Genomic DNA, 20,307 nt, shown 5'->3' with positions numbered 1-20,307 from the left:
TCCAATAAGTTTGACACTTTCGAGTTGATGGGTGTACGATATTTGGGAGGTTGGGAGAATGGCCTTCTTGTATTCTGTTTACAACCCTGGAGTCCTGGATGATGAGTGGCCACTCTTCACCCAGCTTGAGATGCATACTTTGTAGTGGAAAGAGCAATAATATGCCCCCACCCTCTGGAAATAAGTCAAACTGTTGAATAACTTGTTTTGTGAGAAATCGCAATTTGTTGCTGAAGGCTTTTCTGAGACTATTGATTGGCTTAGAAGGATTTGATGCTCAAGAGGACTGGAAGTTTGACCCAGACGCAATTGAGAACATTGCAAATCTTAGCTCAGCTTATTCTAAATAGTTACAGGATGTTCTATAAAAGATGATCCTATGCCCAAAAAGCGAGATAAAGGTGATAATCTAGAAAACAAATCAGGGAAGGCTGGCTTGGGAGGAAGTGTTAGAGTCAAAGCCGGCATTGTCTTTGTTATCATCAAATACAAATATTAGGTAGGATGGAAAAGCTAACTTCCCTTTTCTGAATCAGGAAAATCAGCGTCAATGACCCATCTTGCTTTTTTGGTAAAATGGGTTGCTGTTGAGGAATTCTAGCTTCTTAAGGATGTTTAAGAACTTTAGACTGCATATGAGGAATGTGTGCAGAGACTCAATTTCCCTTTGGGTATGCTGAACCAGAATATCCAGAAAAGTCTCTCATCTAATGAACACAGCATTAGAATTATTTTAGGAATGTAATAGCCAGGATCTGTAGGGTGTGGCACTGAATCCTTGTTGGACAAAGAGATGCTGGAAATAAGTAGTAAGAGTTTGAAGAGTATTGTATTTTGACGTATGTTAGGCACCATGGTCTAGGCAACTGTTCATTTTAACCCCTCCCATGTTCGTGACGGAACCGTTCCGTCATGAGCCTCGGGTGGGCTGTGCTGGTGACGGAACGGTTCCGTCACGGCCCGCTCGACGCGCCTGCGCGGTGCGAATTCCATGCCTGCGCTGGGCGTTCTAAAGAGCGGGCGGGGCCGTGACGGAACCGTTCCGTCACAAGCACAGCTCACCCAAGGCTCGTGACGGAGCAGTTCCGTCACAAGTACGGGAGCGCTGCGCGGCCCCGCCTCCCCCTTAGCGCTGCGGCGGAATAGCCACCGCAGCGAAGGGGTTAAAGACAAAAGAAGGGCTAGGAAAGTTACTAAACCATCAGAGGGTGAAGAATGAAAATAAAAAGAAGAATATTGAAGAGTTGGCGAACATTCCACCTTCAGTGGTGGTGTGCCAAAATAAACTGCAGGTGGAACTGTATAGATGTCAGAAGGGTTAATATACTGTTCAGTTTCTAAATCTGAGAAATTATTATTCATTCATATCAAATGGCTTTACAGGTTTCGAATCCTTGTCTTTTGACTCCTTCCTGTTCTTTACCATGTATTATTTGGGTTTATGCACATAGGTTTGGCAGGGTAGGGTTTGTTATTGAGTTGAGTGCCAGTTCTGAGGACAAGGACCTGTTCTATGTTGTGTCCATTTACTATGTCCCTTTGAAATATCGGACACATATTTAGCCTTTTCACATTTCATCTTGTATGAAACATTAGACCTTGGACAGTCTAGTACTGATTGTCTGGGCCTGATACCACGAATGGAGATGATTTAGCTGATAGCTTATCAATCTTTAGAAGTAGCTTGATAGAGCCAGATTGTTCTGATGCTACTTAGGGAGGCACCAAAGCAGGAGCAATCACCTGTGGTACAGTTAGATGCTTTTAAGAGGAGAATATGCCTGGTACTAGAGGATTCAAAGTCTTTTGACTCATCACTTTACCTTGGAGTGGTACTTACAAGTGCCTGCATATGGGTGGGTGTGCTTCTCTTCAACAGATAGTTGAGTGCCCCCGACAAGTAGGGTCCTCACATTAGTACAGGTAGTCCAGTTATAAAGTTATCATTAAAGGTACCAAATTCCTCTTATACATGAGTGAAAAGTTCTGCCCCATGATAAAGTCATGCGGTCACCTGAAGTACCAGCCCTTTCTTCATCTGTGACAAAAGAAGGTTTCTCAGTAACCTCTTTCAAACTCGAAATTAGAAAGCAAAGTAACTGACTGGATGGAAGATTCCTACACATGAAACACAGGTTATATGATCGTTCAATCCCTCAGCCCTGCGCTGCCTCACCAACATACTGTCAGAAGCTTCTGCAAAAAGCGAGCATAGAAGAGGGAGTAAATGTACTCTTCTTTTTATCCAAGTACATCTAAAATGAAAAAACAGCCATTCTACTAAAGTAGAACTGAGAGAAACAGAAAGTACCGCTCAAAAAGGGGAAGCAGGCAGAAAGTTAATTAATGTGTCCTTCCAGTGGGAAACAAACCAGGCACTCGATGTGACCCGCTGGTGACGCTCAAGCAATGGCCTGGTGCAGCGAGGGAAACCTACTCGACATTGGGACGCTCAAAACTGCCGACGTGTTAGCTTTCCTGTAAAGTATATTTTTAACTCCTGCCTGGAGCTGCTGACAGCTCTAACCAGGTAAGAAAGAGCAGAAGAGGACGTATGTGTAAATCTGAGGAACAGGGTGAAAGAGTAATCTGTATGCCTGTGTATCTCTGCATTCGTTTATGTATTTACAAATGTTTTACTTCATAACTGGCATTAACAAGTTCTACTTCTGGATGTATCTATAATAAACACCACACCACCTTATTTTGTTATTAGATGTAATTTGAATGCTTTCATCCATTATGGTAAACCCTTGTATTTCTGGATGACTATACATGATTGACAAGTACACATTCAGAAACTTGTAAAACTTTGTAGTTCAGAACATATTCTGCAATAAAAAGAATCACATCAACATGACTGAGACAATGGATTATGCTCATATTTTCACAGAAGACTTGCATTGCAAAACGGGGGATATAGTGCCAGGCAAGATCCATTCATGACCTAAACGTCGTGCTTGTGAAATTCAGGACACTTGAAAGTACACGTCTTTATTTTCAATGCCGACCCCAAACATTTAGAAAAATACCAGCTACAGAAGATTTTCAGTGGAAGGAAGCATTCTGAATCAATGTTATCATCCCCACAAATGTAATCATAGCATCACATATACATTGTATAATCCTTCCTAGAATATTTAAAGCAACCAAATGTGATAGAAAAATTTGATTCAAACTAAAAGGGCACATAACATTTCCTTGTGACATTATAGTTTAATGTTCAATGCATTGTGCTAACTTGTGATCAAAACATAATGTTTCAATGTGTGCTAAATATTACGCAGTGAGTGCAATGATTAAACAGGTTATTGAAACAAATTAGGTTTTCATTTTTAAAATTAATTTAAATACTTGTTAGACATAGAAGGTAATTCAGTGTGATGTTTTGCTTTGAGAATACCCAAAGAAGGAAATCGTGTTTCTATTTCTTTTAGTGATACCCACTATCTACCTTGCCTTACAACAAACATGGCGGAGTGGCAACTATATATTATTAAACAGGAATTAAAACAATTAAACTTAGTTGTTGCAGCTGCAAAGTTGTGCCTGAAACTTTTCTCTTGGGGTTAATCAGTTTCCAGTAATCTCATAAAGAAGTTGAAAGTAGGGTTTTACATAAAATATTTCAGAGAATATTATTCTACTGAAGAACCCCTGAGAGTAATATTTTCCCAAAAGTCAACATTGTGACTAATGATATACCCACGGTTACTCATTGTGGCATTACACTCGTACGAAAGCTGCTTTGGGACGTACTCAAAAGATAACATATTGATAGGTGTCCACCTTTTACCCAGAAAGGGATTTTCGTCTGTGAGTAACAATGAACTCCACTGGCCATGAGACAAAACAAGGCAGACTCCATCCTTAAATGCATAACATGTCCAATCAGCCTAAAACCATAATGGCAATATTTATTTGAAAAAAATATATTAAGAGGGTTCAACCAGACAATGAAATTGGAGTAGTCTTTTGTGGGGCTAGCCTTGGTATAATATTAACCTGCCTTCTCACTGGATGAGTCTTACTTTGGACTCGATTCACTTCTAGGTTCAGATTTACATTTAAAGCAGATTTGCACCCAAGTTAAATTCTCAAAAAATTCAGTATTCTTGGAAAGCCGAATAGTTTCAATTTCCAGGAGCACTCACATGAGTTAAATACACATGAAATGCAATTATGCATTTGTAAATGGCTAGCAAAAGTGCATTGAGCATGCTTTTTTTTCTCCATGGGCAAAATGTGTTTTCCCTGAGCAGAAACCCTTTCTTTTACATCCACACAAATTTTGGGGCCATTCCTTACCCATTCCCACTATGGATAAGGGTTTACTCTTTAACTTGACAGCAGTAAATCTCCAACTGTTTTTGGAATTGGGATTTGCCTTAGGAAAATGTTGTTAATGCCCACAAAATGAATTTGTGATTGTTAGTCACATTTCTATGGCATCCCCGTTCTGGAACACAAACTACCCACGAGTGAGCCAACCTGCTGTATTATTATTTGTGCATACAAGGATGTATGAGAAAGAATTCACATTTTGTGACGTGCAAAACTGAATTTACACTTATAAACCATGCACACTTGAGGTACCCATAAGTGAACAAATGGCTTTGTGAATCCATCCCTCGCTATCCTAGTAGTGTTTCTCCAGTCTAACTCAACAAGGAAAGAAAGGGAGGGGAGAGAGGGAGAGAAATATATCAATGGGGAGAGAGACAGAGAAGCAGAAGAGATAGAGATACTAACACGGCATCTTATACTTCTGCTACATTTAACTGTAGAAGATCTTACACTTTCTACAGATATAATCTTGGGATGCGCACTTGTTGCAACAAACATTCCCTTTCAGTAACACACTCAAATTACAATCTTATCCAAAAGAACACATCAGCTTCTTTACACTTTCATGTGACACCACAATAGATTTGTCAAACTGTCGTATTTTCACCTTCTCTACATCCGGCCTGCCAACTCACATGGTGCTGCCATGTGTCGGAGGATATTGGTACTCTTCACGCAATCACCTGGTGAAGTGCAGCTATCACGTGGTGAACAAAAGATGAGCTAGGAACCTCTATATAGACTGTGGTTTCAGATTGTGCGTAGTAGCTCTGCACTATTCCATTTATTTATCAGCCTTTTAATCCTCCGCAAAACCTAGAAAGTGATGTTTATGGGGAGGTTAAGAGTGGTTGTCTTCACCAGTGAGATGCATAAAGCCCAGTCCCTCTCTGGGGCCACTGCCCCAGCAGTGTCCTTCTATAACTACCCAGATAGTGATGGACTCTAAGACTCGCTCTCTACTCTCCAAGACCTCACCTCCATTTTCACGCAGTGAACATCTTTTCAGAGTTGTTAGTTCTGTTACGTACTACAAAAACAAGTGGTGGCGCAGAGGTAATATTGTCCGGTTCCGAACCAAGAAACCCGAGTACCAATTCGGTCTTCGATCAAATATTATGATTCTAGGTATCTTCATCTACAAACATTGGGAGAATTTAGAATAAACGCCATTATTAAGAATTATATAAAAACAAAACCAAGACATGAACTGCAACATGTTGACTAGCTGCACCAGTCTGCTCTGAACAGAGCTTCAGCTACTCCAGTAAATGTTACCTTTTTCCCTAAGTAAGAAAAGGTTTCCTTTTTTTGTGCTTTTCTGTGGTTTTGATTTTTTTCATGTTGGTTGTGGATGCTCCCAGTGCAACTGGCTGTGTAGTGGGATGATTAAGGGGTGCATGGTTAAGGCATTATTCAAACTGCTGGTTTTACTGGGGTGGGGCCAGGAGTGCACACACTTGAAAGGAGGGAGTATCTCACTCGCGACTGTGCAGCTCTTAGGCCACACTGAAAGCTCGGATTGTGTCTCCCTCCAAACGAGGAGGGGCACCATGCATATTCATGGAGCAAAGAAACGCTTGCCCTCAGTGTTCTGAAAGCACAGGATACATTGGCAAACACTAATCAAGTAAACTCTATTAGGAGACGCGGAAACTCCTTCTTCACATATATTGGAAAGAATGGTTTAACTTACAAATAATACAAAAATAGAAAATGGCTTTGGGTGGAGTTAAAAAAACGGAAGCATGACTTTAAACAATACAAAAAAATGTAGTATGCGTCGTAATTTTGTTCTGAAAAATCACAAAAAATAGAAAGTCTAGTGGTGAATGGGACACTGAGAGGCTCTTTTCCTGTAGGAAGCGTGCACATTAAATAAACGCGTTTTGGGGGACATGGGATGGCAGTAATTTACAAAGTCTAAAGATAAATACATCATTTATAGGGATATTTTACAAAATCTCCGTTTGACAGAAAATATTTGTAGCAACTGATTTGTGCTGGCAGAAGGCAGAAAATCTTCCCTCCGCTCTGAGTGTGACACTGAAAAAACTGTTGTAAGACATTACAACATACAGTATAAACAGAACTTCAACTTTGGCAAAGAAAAAGAAAATCAACATTATTTATAACTACGTACAAAACACAACAGCCAAAAAATAAAATACAAAATAAATCCAATTGCTAAGAATCGGTGGTTTCACTTCCGGGTGAGACTTCTAATCTGGTAAACAACTTCCAGATTTATAGAGTAAAAGTTCACGAATTTGGAGAGAAATGCATATTATCAAAAAATCCTTCATTTATTAAAAGTGTTGTTCCTGTTGGCTTCCTCTTCCCTCAGATCCAGCGACTTGACTTCTTTTCAAGCTTGTGTCCGAGAAAGAGGTGTTTGGGGGAAGCATTAGGGCTCTCAAAGCCAGTGGACCTGGAACTTTCCAACATCTTCTCTCACTCGTATGTGTTCTCCGTGGGCTGTAGACATGTCTTTCCACAGCCCACACACAGAGCCCTCTTTTTACTCTGGATCTGCAGCAGAAACAAGGGTGGCCAAGGCTGAGTTTGAAAGACATGGCGTGACTTTGGTTTCTGTTGAAACTTGGCTGGATGCACCACATGAAAAAAGGGCCACTCAATGGGCGGAGCAAGGATCTGAGGGAGCCATTGCTATGGTGCCATGGCTCGGAGAATACATATTATCAGTCAGACCCAACAGGAAGTGAGAAGATTGAGGCTCCTGGGCCTAGTCAAACTATTATATACATTTCGTACAAAATTTTCAGTCAATGACTTACTGGAATCAGCATTGTTCCGAGTAGTGGACAATCTACATAGACCTGTAGATTCTCCCATGAAGTCTTAGTGCTTAACCTGTTGGGCAGACTAACGAGTGTGGCTCAGCCATTCTCTACAGATCCATGCGAATGAATAGACCCCCTACATTTCTACGGAGCACTGTGACTGGATACTGCCATAGAAGGCTATACGGATATGATTTAATATTGTGGTGCCAGTTCCACTCAGACAATCCTTAGGTTTGATCATGGCTTCACACACATATCTTTACTCACGTAAAAAATTGATGCAAATCAACATTTTAAAGTCTTATAAAAGTTAAATTCAGCAAAGCATAGTCCTGCCCTTGGACGGGTAAGTAGTTACAAAGTCTAACGCCTTGATGGGGCGCAAACATCTCAGCCCGTCCTTGGATGAGTGACCCAGTGACCTTCATCTTTTTAGAGTCTGCAAGGTGGACAATTTCTGTAAAAAAAGTATTTAAAATCTGCAGTGGCTGCGACTTTCGGAGACGCTGGAGCCCCCAAAGATGCATCCAGGCTTAACTTGAGGCACATGTCTTCATATCTGAATCCAAATCCATTAGTAAGAAAGTCCCATGGCTGAGGCGGAGCGTGGGGGGTTCACATGGGAGGGACGATCATACCAGACAAAGCTGCAAAAGCAAGAAAGATATTGGTCAATTGAGAGATTTAACCACATGACTGCTAAGGTAATTCCCCTCCTGTGCTGCAGATCCTTGAAATACATTATTTCATGACGAGCTCAGCTCGCCATGAGCACACGACCAGTGCATAGGGGCTGTGCAAACACATATAACGTGCCCACATTTTTTCTCCTACACATCCAACTACTGCACCAAACTCATTTATGTACACGGCCCTAACCCTCTGCGCTATTCAGCATACGCCCCTGGGCAGCGACACGAGTGATACATTGCCCCACTCACTCCCGATCCCTCTGTAGATGATCACCTTTCCAAGGACATTCACTTTATTTGTGTACAATGCTCTGACCTCCAATCCCTATCTTGCTACCCCTTTCTGTGGTACCCACATAAAATGCCCGTCACAGTTACAGTGATTATAAATTACTAATTTCGCATCAGGAAGGGGGCACGAGTCAGACATACCCTGAAAGCTCCAGGAGGTGCTATGTATAAGACAGGAAGGGAGGAAAAGCAAGTCAAAGTAACCTACTTCAGGAGAAGGCCAGTCCCTGGAGAGAGCCTGCAGAGGAGTACTTGTTAGAGTCCACAAAAGACTGATCTATTAAAGGGAGACAACAGAGAAGAAGAGAGGGTACAGTGGTATTAGCAACAGAATATTTTATTTGTTAACGGCACAGAACCGGCGCATGAATATAATATCAACCCCTCCCACCTCCTTCCTTCAGAGAAACAGAGTGCCCTGTAGATTGGGCTTCTGTGATCCTAAGTCTTGGCACAGTCTAGTCATTCATTTGTTGATGGTGGATCCAGGGTACCTGAGTTCTGATCGCAGCTCTTCCACCAAATTGTGTGATTCTATGCAAAAAACCTAATCTCCTTGGGTCTGAGTGTACTCATCTGGCAAGCTGCAAAGCCCTCACAAAAAGGCGACCCCAGGTCAAAGTTATACGTGAATACTAAGTTCAACTGATAAGTTCAACTGAATGCTGGAGGCTTCTGTAAGGTAGTCTGGGGCTAGGTGTGACAGTGTTAAGATTCACTAGGAGACATAGTAAAAGAAACTCATGAAAACCCCTCAAGAAATTACCCTGAATAGTGGGACTGTTAACAAACAATCCTTGTCTGATAGCATGGCAAAGCTGGGAGACTTTGCTTTTTCAGTCAGTACACACTTCCAACACAAAACCAGTAGCCATAAGTACTTCTTACTTTCTCTAGCCAATCATCCGCAGCCCATCTTACTTCACAACCACGTCATGTTTAATCACACACACCATATACACCCACTTATGATGGTACACATACATTGGCTTTAGAAACTATCCCCACGGTGATTAGCATAGTTTGCTCTTATAACAATTTTAACAGGATTAAGTGTGATTACTTGTTTATTTCTGATAATTAAACTCATTGTAGTTAAGTTACAATAACGCTTCATCTAGACCAAACTATAGTATGATGCCCAGCTTTAACATAGTCCAGCAACGGAAACAATAGCTTAGCTGTGATAACTGAACGGGCTAGTTAAGTTAATTTCCTGGATGTGGCGAGTAGTTATAATGACAACTTTGGCAACACTAGATAGACAACATATAAGAATCAGTAACACAGTGACACTATACATATTAGGGATATTTTTCACCAAGGGGTGCTGGGGGCTGTTTATGACTATCAATGAAGACCCTACAATGCAGAACTACAGGTAAGTAACTTATTTTGATTCAGCACTGAACCTTCTATATATGCAAACACTTGCCAAATATAAGCAAGCAGTGTTATCTGAGAGGTGCAGTAAAGAGGCTACATACTTAATCTAAATACATATTTCTGAATCCCTTATCCCACTTGTGCATTGGCCATTTCGCTCGCATGCATGGCAGGAACGTTATCTAAACGCATGCTTATTTTATATTACAAATCCTTGATAATGGTATGGATGTAGAATTACTGCCTGCAAGTGCCTCCTTAAGTTGGAACTTGTTGAGGAATTGGTTATTTTATTTTAAAATCCTAGTCAAACTACTACGGCTTTCTTGGCTTTGCCTTGGCATTTGGCTACGTGTGACTCCACAGTGGATACTCTGGTAACTCAGGCTTCCCTGAATTACTTATTTTTCCAGGAGCCTATTTACCATTCCTGGAGCCCTCCACTGTGGTTGAGCATGATTTACCTTACTACTCAAACACACTGTTCATTGGTATCAGAGAGAATGTCATGACAGAAATGGCTATTTAGTTGTAGTCCTAGGTATGAATAATAGGAATCTTTCTTGAAGTCCTAATCGTTAGAATAATTCCCTAATGCATGTGCGGACTCTTGAACTCTTGCAATCCATACTTTTTCCATATAACAGTATGTACAGTGTGCCAATGTCTATATGTTCATATGTGGTGAAGCACATTTCAAAAGCCTATCCAAGGCGAACATTTTTCTATAATGTGGACAGAAAATTGCTCAAATGAACCCATCTAAAACTCAACTGCAGCATTTCAAATGTAAAGAACATGCAAAGACTGCCTCTCATTGAGGGAAAAATGCAACCTAGCAAGCTTACATTATAAAGGTATGGAGATAAATAACGATGTGCCTTTAAGAGTCCAGGAGCTCCCACTACCCATGATACACCTCACTGGCAGTTTCCGCCCTCAGGCGAGTGAGTTGTTTATTGATTCAATGAAGATGCCTACAATGCAGAACCAGGACTACAAGTAAGTAACAATTTCTTCTGCATCGTAGGATCTTCGTGGATAGTCATAAATGTTAGAAGAGAGTAGGAGGCTCCTGTCAGTTGAATTATGCGGCTTTTTGGCATATGTAATACTTTTCATGTGGGAACATTAAAGCTGTCTCTAGTAGCTCATCCTTAACCAAACAGATTTTTCAGAGTGACTTACTTTAGCATCAGCCTGTGCATCTGAATCTAAGCAATTATGCTTTGTGAAAGTGTGTACTGATTTCAAAGTGGTAGCCCTGCAGATATATGTCAAGGGAACATTTGTAAGCTAGGTTATTGTTGCTGCTTTCCCTCTAGTTGAATGTCCTTTGGGTCTACCTGGAAGCGACTGGCGGTATTTGGTACCATAAGGGAATGCAACCTACAATCCATCTGGAAATGGTTTATTTAGACTTGGCTAAGCCTTGTTTGATGTGTCCATAATTAATAAACAGTTGGTTAGATTTCAAAAACGTCTTCCGGCTAATTTACGAGTTTGGCAGGCAATAAGACTGCAAACCCACAGTGATGTGGCATCACTGCTGCACCCACCGCCGAATACAACTTTGGCAGTCTGACCGCCATGGAACAGTCGCAAACGCCAGGGCTCCGCAATCCCTGATGGTGGTGTGGCTGTGTGAGGCCGCAACATGCCTGGTGGGGCCGCCGCGGCCCAGCCAAGCATGTTATGAGTTTCCTCACTGCCAGCGGTCTCATGGCAGTGTTCACGCCATGAAACTGCTGGCGGTGAGGAAACTAAGGGGGTCCTACAGGGTCCCCTGGTACCTCAGGGCATGGGGGCAGATGTTGTGCCCTCCCCTCATCTGCAAGCACACCAAGTTCCTTGCCAGTCCATGCAGTGCAGGTACTTGTTTTGGCGTTCCCAGTGTGGTGCTTTTTTAATAGGCACTGCTGTGGGAAAGCCAAAGGACTGCCTGCCAGACAACCAGGCAACTTGTAATCTGACTAAAGGCTGGCGATGTGCTTTGGCAGTGTGGGAGTGAGCAGTGGCGTGCCGTCCTACTCCCACACAGTCAAACTCAAAATCAGGCACTTAGTTTTACCCAGGTAAGAAACGGAGCACCCTCTTAACATACAAAGAACGTAGCGATCTTTCTGCTGAAAACTTAGCACCCTCTTAACATCCAAAGAACGAAGCGATCTTTCTGCTGAAGTGGAATGAATTGGAAAAATAGACAGATAATGTTATTGAGCTATGTGAATTCAGAAACTAGTTTGCATTAAATATAGTGTGCGGCTCTACACCTGATGCAACCTGAATTTCACTGACCCTTGTAGCAAAGGTAACTGATATAAACAAAAGGCAGTTTTCCATTACAAATGCAGCAGTGTAGCCTTCATTATTCGTTCAAAGAGAGGACGCATTAGTCTGGGCACAATAAGATTGAGTTCCCAAGGTGGGGATGGTTTCCTTATGGGAGGGAACATGTTCTTGAGATCTTTCAAAAAATCTTTGTTCACAGGTATCTATAAAAGAAATCTGGGGTTTCATATATGCTGAGATCACAGCTGGATGCAGCTTTATGGAGGGGAAACTGCAATTTTGACTAGACGAGAAGATCTATAGCGCACAACCATTTTCCCTTTTCCGATGAGAAGATAAATGATGAAGTGCTAGCATTCTGAATTTTTGTCTTTTTGTATATTTGTGGAGAAAATGCAAGTCCAGCATCTGGCTGTACTCTTTTTTCTTTGCTTTTCTGCAAACCAGGAAATATCTTGACTATAATCCCTGACCTTTTGCCGGGATAGGACCAGTTCTCATTCCCATTTTTAGCAGGATTTAAGTTTCCCATTTTTTAGCAGGATTCCCATTGTTCGCAGGATTTAAGTTTCCTTTCTTAAAGTCGTAATCTGATATTTCGAGGATGGTTTTTTGGGGTGCAGGTTATAGTCTGTTCTTTAACTGTAAGCAGTAACCTTGACTCAATAAGGTCAGCACCCACTTGTCCACTGTAATGAGACTCCATTCTGCCAAGTGACCAGATACTGCTCCTCCCACCGGATTGGTAAACAAAAGTGAGGTGTTCTATGTTATCAAATTCTGTTCCTGGAGGACTATCTTCCACCAGAATTAGATTGCTTTTAGGTATTGAGTTTTGTTTTAATGACTTCTTGCTGTAAGGATACCTCTACCCTTGCTGTTGAAAAAAACATTGAGGGAATTGAATGGTAGAAGGTTAATATATGATATCCTTCGACTTATATTGTTGCTTGAAAAGGTGTTTCCTTTCCTCAAGTTCAACAGCCTTTTGGGTCTCTACTTCCTTTTGAATCCAAATCATGTGTTCTTCTGTGTGTAGACCAAATACCTTGGTAACAGTGAATGGTGGGTTGCTAAACGTTTTTGTGCATCCGATTTCAGAGTAGTTATTCTTAACGAACAAGTTGCTTGGCTTTGGTAATGCCTTATCTGGTAGAGACTCTATCTAGATTCAGATTTCTTACCTTAGAATTATTCCCAGTTGTCAGACTGGATCCAGAAATTTTTCATGAGCAGTACCCCTGAACACTAGTAAGTGGCGTCGTTTAGCGCCCTGTGGCGTCTTTCACACCAGAAATGACGTGCATGATGGCTATATAGGTACCACCCCAGTTGCTGACATCAGTTTCTTTTTGCGACTTTCCATGCCAGGAGCGTGGAGTAACAAAGAACACTGACCACTGGTGTGGAAAACTCTAGAGCCCTGAAAGGGAGGAAACCCTGTCTCAGGAAATCTGTATGCAGAGTGGGGAGAATGGATGGGTTGATAAGGAATCTGTGGCTAGATAGTCTCTACCAGGTAAGTTGTTACCAAAGGATAGCAACTTGTTCATCTGATAGAAACTTCTAGCTGCAGATTCCTTACCTTAGAATAGGTACTCAAGCAATATCTCCCTGGAGGTGGGTATGTGAAACCTATTGACACTAAAAAGTATTGCAGGACCGAACAAGCAAAGTGCCCATCCCGACGGACCGAGTGTCCAGGCAGTAGTACTTGAAGAACATGTGCAGGGAAGCCCACGTTGCTTCCTGGCAGATGTCTAGGACCTGAACTCTGCATGCTAATGCAGTGGTTGCAGCCTTAGCTCTGGTGGAATGAGCCCGCAAAACCTCAGGGGGCTGGTTTTTGACCAGTGCATAGCAGATTTTAATGCAGAGCATGATTCAACAGAAGATTGTCTGCTTCTGCTCAGCTTTCCTTTTCTTCTCTCCAACATGCCTCACAAGAGGTAGTTGTCCACCTGCAGCTCTTTAATATGGTCAGTGTAGAATGACAATGATCTTTTTGGGTCCAGTCGGTGAAGTCGCTCCTCTTCCTTAGAGGGATGCAGCAGAGCGTAAAAGATAGGCAGAGTGATACACTGCCCTACATGAAAGGGAGTGACAACTTTCTGCAGGAAGTGCCCTAGTGCCAAAGAACCAGCTTGTCTGGGAAGATGTTTCTTTATTTATTTGCAGAGTTTTATATAATGCTGGCTAGACCATGAGGTATCAGAGCATTTTACATGAGGATAAGCGAGTTAGAGGCTTAGGTGACAAAGTATGAAGCTCATTGACCCTCTGCCCTGTTCCCATGATGCACTGGGCCAGGGACAGACTGATTTGCATATAGCCAGGTTCTGAGCTGGGATGGTGCAGTGAGATAAATAACGGTGATGGATCAAGCCCTGATCTTTGGACTGGGTAAGAGTGGTCTGCTTAATTCAGACATTCTGTTCATCACCACCCCCTTTTCTGAATCGTTTTTGGCCACTATAGGTGTTGCAGGGTATACTCAGACACGAGTCCCTTTCTCACTGCACCATCAGAATTCAAGCAAGCCGGGCCGAAGAAGGCTGAAATGCCAGAAACCGGTCCCCGATAGCTTGTCTCCTTTCTGGTGAAGAATTGGCTTGGTAGTTTAGTCTGCCCTGTTCCCATGATGCACTGGGCCAGGGACAGACTGATTTGCATATAGCCAGGTTCTGAGCTGGGATGGTGCAGTGAGATAAATAACGGTGATGGATCAAGCCCTGATCTTTGGACTGGGTAAGAGTGGTCTGCTTAATTCAGACACTCTGTTCATCACCACCCCCTTTTCTGAATCGTTTTTGGCCACTATAGGTGTGGCAGGGTATACTCAGACATGAGTCCCTTTCTCACTGCACCATCAGAATTCAAGCAAGCCGGGCCGAAGAAGGCTGAAATGCCAGAAACCGGTCCCCGATAGCTTGTCTCCTTTCTGGTGAAGAATTGGCTTGGTAGTTTAGTCTGCCCTGTTCCCATGATGCACTGGGCCAGGGACAGACTGATTTGCATATAGCCAGGTTCTGAGCTGGGATGGTGCAGTGAGATAAATAACGGTGATGGATCAAGCCCTGATCTTTGGACTGGGTAAGAGTGGTCTGCTTAATTCAGACACTCTGTTCATCACCACCCCCTTTTTTGAATCGTTTTGGCCACTATAGGTGTGGCAGGGTATACTCAGACATGAGTCCCTTTCTCACTGCACCATCAGAATTCAAGCAAGCCGGGCCGAAGAAGGCTGAAATGCCAGAAACCGGTCCCCGATAGCTTGTCTCCTTTCTGGTGAAGAATTGGCTTGGTAGTTTAGTCTGCCCTGTTCCCATGATGCACTGGGCCAGGGACAGACTGATTTGCATATAGCCAGGTTCTGAGCTGGGATGGTGCAGTGAGATAAATAACAGTGATGGATCAAGCCCTGATCTTTGGACTGGGTAAGAGTGGTCTGCTTAATTCAGACACTCTGTTCATCACCACCCCTTTTCTGAATCGTTTTTGGCCACTATAGGTGTGGCAGGGTATACTCAGACATGAGTCCCTTTCTCACTGCACCATCAGAATTCAAGCAAGCCGGGCCGAAGACGGCTGAAATGCCAGAAACCGGTCCCCGATAGCTTGTCTCCTTTCTGGTGAAGAATTGGCTTGGTAGTTTAGTCTGCCCTGTTCCCATGATGCACTGGGCCAGGGACAGACTGATTTGCATATAGCCAGGTTCTGAGCTGGGATGGTGCAGTGAGATAAATAACGGTGATGGATCAAGCCCTGATCTTTGGACTGGGTAAGAGTGGTCTGCTTAATTCAGACACTCTGTTCATCACCACCCCCTTTTCTGAATCGTTTTTGGCCACTATAGGTGTGGCAGGGTATACTCAGACATGAGTCCCTTTCTCACTGCACCATCAGAATTCAAGCAAGCCGGGCAGAAGAAGGCTGAAATGCCAGAAACCGGTCCCCGATAGCTTGTCTCCTTTCTGGTGAAGAATTGGCTTGGTAGTTTAGTCTGCCCTGTTCCCATGATGCACTGGGCCAGGGACAGACTGATTTGCATATAGCCAGGTTCTGAGCTGGGATGGTGCAGTGAGATAAATAACGGTGATGGATCAAGCCCTGATCTTTGGACTGGGTAAGAGTGGTCTGCTTAATTCAGACACTCTGTTCATCACCACCCCCTTTTCTGAATCATAGGATAGGATGAAGGCTTCTGGCATTGTTTGGCACCAGGAGATAATGCGAAAAACAACCACAACCTACTTTTGGCACTCTCTTTGACTTATTACTCTTCTTCATCCTGTGAAACTTACCGTTGGATGACTTGGACTGAAACAAAGATCGATGGCTCCGCGACTGATCCTTGGACCAGCTGCAAAGACTGAGGCGGGAGGGGAAGGTTAATCACTGTAAGAGACCACTCAGACTGCCACATGACTGCATGTAGGTTCTGGGTGATTCCTCCCCCGCACTCCCTGTTACCCCTTAACACTACGACATCGATCAGATATTCTTTACTAAATTATTCTTTTATTTTTGTTTTGTTCCTATACCCACTGAACGCCTGAATACCTTCTGTGGACGACACCAAGCCATAACCTGGACAGCAGACATCGAAGGCTCCACCTCTGTCTCCTCTGACGGAAGAAGGAGACCAATAAAAACACTAGAACCAAATAAGACGCTGGCATTATTAGTTATATTTTTTTGACTGTGGACTAGATCTTACAAATAAAAACACCACTACTTCAGAATAGTGTCTCCATCTGCTTCTTCACCACAGCGACACCCTGCCACAGCAGGAGATACTACTCGAAAAAACACATTGACAAAAGTTGAAAAAAGGTCAGTCAAAAAATGACTGGGGGCAGGTCTTTCTGGATCTGCGCTAACTGACGAGGAAAGAAAAAAACTGATGTCAACAGGTTGGGGCCGGGGCACCTTCTGGTGCAGATACTGGCGATGCCATGCAGAGCCAAACTATGCCACCTACTAGTGCTCAGCGGTTCTGCTCATTAAAAATGTCCCCATCCAGTCCGACGCCTTGGGATAATTCTAAGGTAAGGAATCTGCAGCTAGAAGTCTCTATCAGATTAGGATGATTTGCAGAGTAATAACCCATGGCAATAGCCTGTAGCAGTTAATTCTGCCCCATCGATAGCTGCACTTATTACCTAGTTTGACACCAAGGTGCTTTCACTTGACCATCTTTTCAAAATCTTGTTGCCTATGCCTTGCCTAGGTCATCTATGAATGATTCATTCCTTCACAGATTTTGCAGTGACAACAGCCAAGAAGAGATGTAGCATTTGCATTGTGGAAGAGGTGTGGCGCAGTGGCCAGGTTGCCTGACTCTGGACCACGGGGTCCATGGTTCGATCCACGGGGTTCACGGTTCGATCCCAGGCGGCAGGTTAGCCCAGCACCATGGGACTCTGGGCAATAGCTCGCTTAATCTTCCTGATGGCCCCCAGTGCCGGGACACCACTCCGGAGGTAGCTGAGCGCTCTACAAATGCTGGTATTTCATTTCATTTTTTAATGTTGTAGCTGCAGTGTTGCACCTTTTTTTCTTGTTAAATCTCTCCTTTTGCTCTCTCTTTCAGGAGGATTAGCGGACTATGGTGCTGATGTATCAGGCTTTCTGACTCAGGTGACATTCACTAAGCCTAGCTTCGGCTCAAACTTCTGAAATTTGGGATCCTGTTGTAGGAGTTTGTATTTCTTTTGCACTCTTGGAGCGGCCGCTTTCACAGTGGCCAGCGCTCGGAATTTATCATGCGATTTCTAGAAGTCCTGGGACCACAGGTAGCAACTGTCTCAGGGAAGCTCGTGGCTTAAGAAAATCAAGAATAAGCAATATGGATGCATGAGGTACTTCCAGAGGAATGTTCAGTTAATGTTGCCCTCTCACAAAATCACTCTTAAATGTGTTAATGTCATCTGTCGGTGAAATTCTTGCAGGAGAAGCCGCAGAAGTTGGTTTATAGGACGGCTATGCTCTGTCACTAGATGTTGAGGATGACTGGGATCTTGATATTCTTACTTTAAGTTTCTCTTGGGTATGAGGGCTCCTTGATGGTATTAAAAAGGGTCAACCTGTACAGTGATGTTTACATCCAAATGTATTCTTTTGTTAATTGGGATCATTTGGTTTACTTTTTAAAACCAAATAAGAGAATACATAGAAATGTTGCCTCTTAAAGGTGTTTTCTTCGCAAAAAACATTTTTTAATAGTGTTTCAGAGATACCCACATGTGTGGAGATATTCTACTGTTTATGGATATCAATTCACTTCCATGACAGTATTGTATGTAATGTAAACACTTGTTTGCCAAGGCAGAATGAATGGGAGCAGGTGATGATGATCTTTGTCTCTGTGTTTCCTGGAGCTAGAAGTCCTCACTTTAATATATCTCTTGCTGCTCCATATGTGTGGTTGACAGTGGCGGCCAGTACACTATGGGGTGGGTTGGGGAGGGACTGGAGGGGGGAAGGGAGGAGGGGATGGGAAAGTTGAAAAATATTTGAAATTCACTTATCTGATCCTGCTGTGTCTCTCCTCCATCTCTCCCACGTCGTGTCTCTTCCAGGAAGCACCAAGGCTCCCCACGGCCAATCATAATGCTGCAATGCAGCAGTGTGATTGGTAAGCACCCAGGCTCCAAATAGACAATCAAAATGCTTTAATGCACATTTGTGATTGGTCTGAGCACCATGGTTCTGCACTGAGACAGGGCTGGGGGTCTGTGCATGATCTCCACCCAGGCTGTAATGCAGCCTGGGTGGAGAACATGCAAAGTGGGCTTGGCACTTTGGCCGGCCATCTCGAATCATGCGCACTGTAGAGTGAAGCAACCACTCCTCCTGCTGGACGTTTGGGGAGCCAAGCCCCACCCTGCCTGTGACGATACTACAAATAAAATGATATTAACTCGTTACTTCTTCCATCTCCTGCCTTTGGAATTGCCTTTCTTCTGCTGCTGGCTAATTTCCACCTTAGCACATGGTGTATCATCACTACTGTACCATAACTGTGACACTCTTTGACCACTCATTGCTTTTGCTTTATTCTTTGCATAATATTCATATCATCAAAGCAGTATGTCGATATACTATTTTAAAAAATTCACAAATAGGGGGGAGGTACAGGTGTACATCTAGGTCCGTCCTCCACGGTCAATACTACCAAACAACCCAACTTGTCGGGTTTGAGAACCTAGACAGGTGTATGGGTATGGAATCTGATCGATTTGATCAAAGATTGCCTTCAGGAATGAAAAATGTCTTTCTTGAGCCCCCTCACTCACCAGGGTTTCCCCATGATGACATGCTTCATCATGGGGGCCATCCTAGTTCTCTACTAACTGGGGCGTACTGCGACTTGCAGAAACTACATGGAAGACTATGTGTAGTGCACTGTGTGGTGGAGTGGAATTGGGGATTAAAAATACCTTACTAGTGGGCTGCAAATACTTTATTCTAGCTCCTAGGTTGGTATATTTAAATAGGACTAACTATTAATGGGCTAGTAATTCAGTGTAAGATCATCATGTTTTGAGCCTACCCCTAGCTCTTCGTCAGGACAACACAGGGACCAGCCCTGTGTTTGCCACTCCTAATAATCCTAAATGTGGAGATAAGAAATTAATGAATTCAAATGAACAAAAATGCTGCAACTAATAAAAGCATGCGTGTTTATACATACGATCGCTATGTCACGTAGTATGGTTAAATTTGAGCAAAACTGTAACTCATGGACTCGATAGGGGCGAGGTCTCCCTGAAAGTAATATTTCTGCTAGGAGAACCTCATATATTCAGACCTAGTCGTCTCTCTGTCGGACCGCATCTAGATGGGGCGAACCCGCACTCTCCACACCAGGGTCGTACTCTCCAGCTCATGCTGGATGATGTGTAATCAATGGGCCACAAAGCAATTTTTACAAAAGGAACATTAGGAACGTGTGATAAATGATAGAGGAGGTCAAGAAATTCAGTTTGAGCAGGGAAGAAAGGGTGTGGCCAGACACTATATGATATCCCAGAAGAATTTGCTCCTTTGCATCGTGGTACACGCAGTGCACAATTTGCATTTCCTGCAGTGTTGACTGTAGTGTCAACACTACAGCCAACACTGAGGGGAGTGCCAATTGTACCATGATGCAAAGGAGCAAACTTTTCTGAGATATGATGTAGTGTCAGGCCACACCCTTTTCCCTGCCCAAACAGTTTTTCATGACCTCCTCTACCATATATTACACATTCTGAATGTTTCCTTTCGTAAAAATTGCATTCTAGCCCATTGAATACACTTAATCCGGCCTGAGCTGGATAGTATGGCCCGAGCCGGAAAGTACAGCAAGAGCTGGAGAGTACGGCCCGGGTGCAGAAAGTACAGCCTGGGTGCAGAGAGTACGACCCGACTGCGGACGAAAAGATACGACCCATAAATGATCTTTGTGAATACCAAAAGTAGTAAAGTTAGACTTTTGTCTCAGA

At 43.2% G+C, this 20,307-nt stretch overlaps 1 protein-coding gene across 2 annotated transcripts in view; it reads right to left on the bottom strand.

The window, feature by feature from the left end:
* Positions 1–1,114: 1,114 nt before the first annotated feature.
* Positions 1,115–20,307, bottom strand: part of EBF1 (EBF transcription factor 1) — a 797,810-nt gene continuing 778,617 nt past the window's right edge. For both annotated transcript variants that reach the window (XM_086931219.1, XM_086931220.1), the window contains exons 16-17: positions 8,346–8,414; positions 1,115–7,801 (exon numbers count right to left, since the gene is read on the bottom strand). In XM_086931219.1, coding sequence (XP_086787345.1) covers positions 8,347–8,414 — 68 coding nt within the window. In that variant the 3' untranslated portion in view covers positions 1,115–7,801; position 8,346. The remainder of the gene's footprint in view (positions 7,802–8,345; positions 8,415–20,307) is intronic.

The sequence above is a fragment of the Lissotriton vulgaris genome, chromosome 7, assembly GCF_964263255.1.
Source record: "Lissotriton vulgaris chromosome 7, aLisVul1.2, whole genome shotgun sequence".
NCBI classification, from domain to species: domain Eukaryota; kingdom Metazoa; phylum Chordata; class Amphibia; order Caudata; family Salamandridae; genus Lissotriton; species Lissotriton vulgaris.
This window is presented reverse-complemented; position numbering and strand designations above follow the sequence as displayed.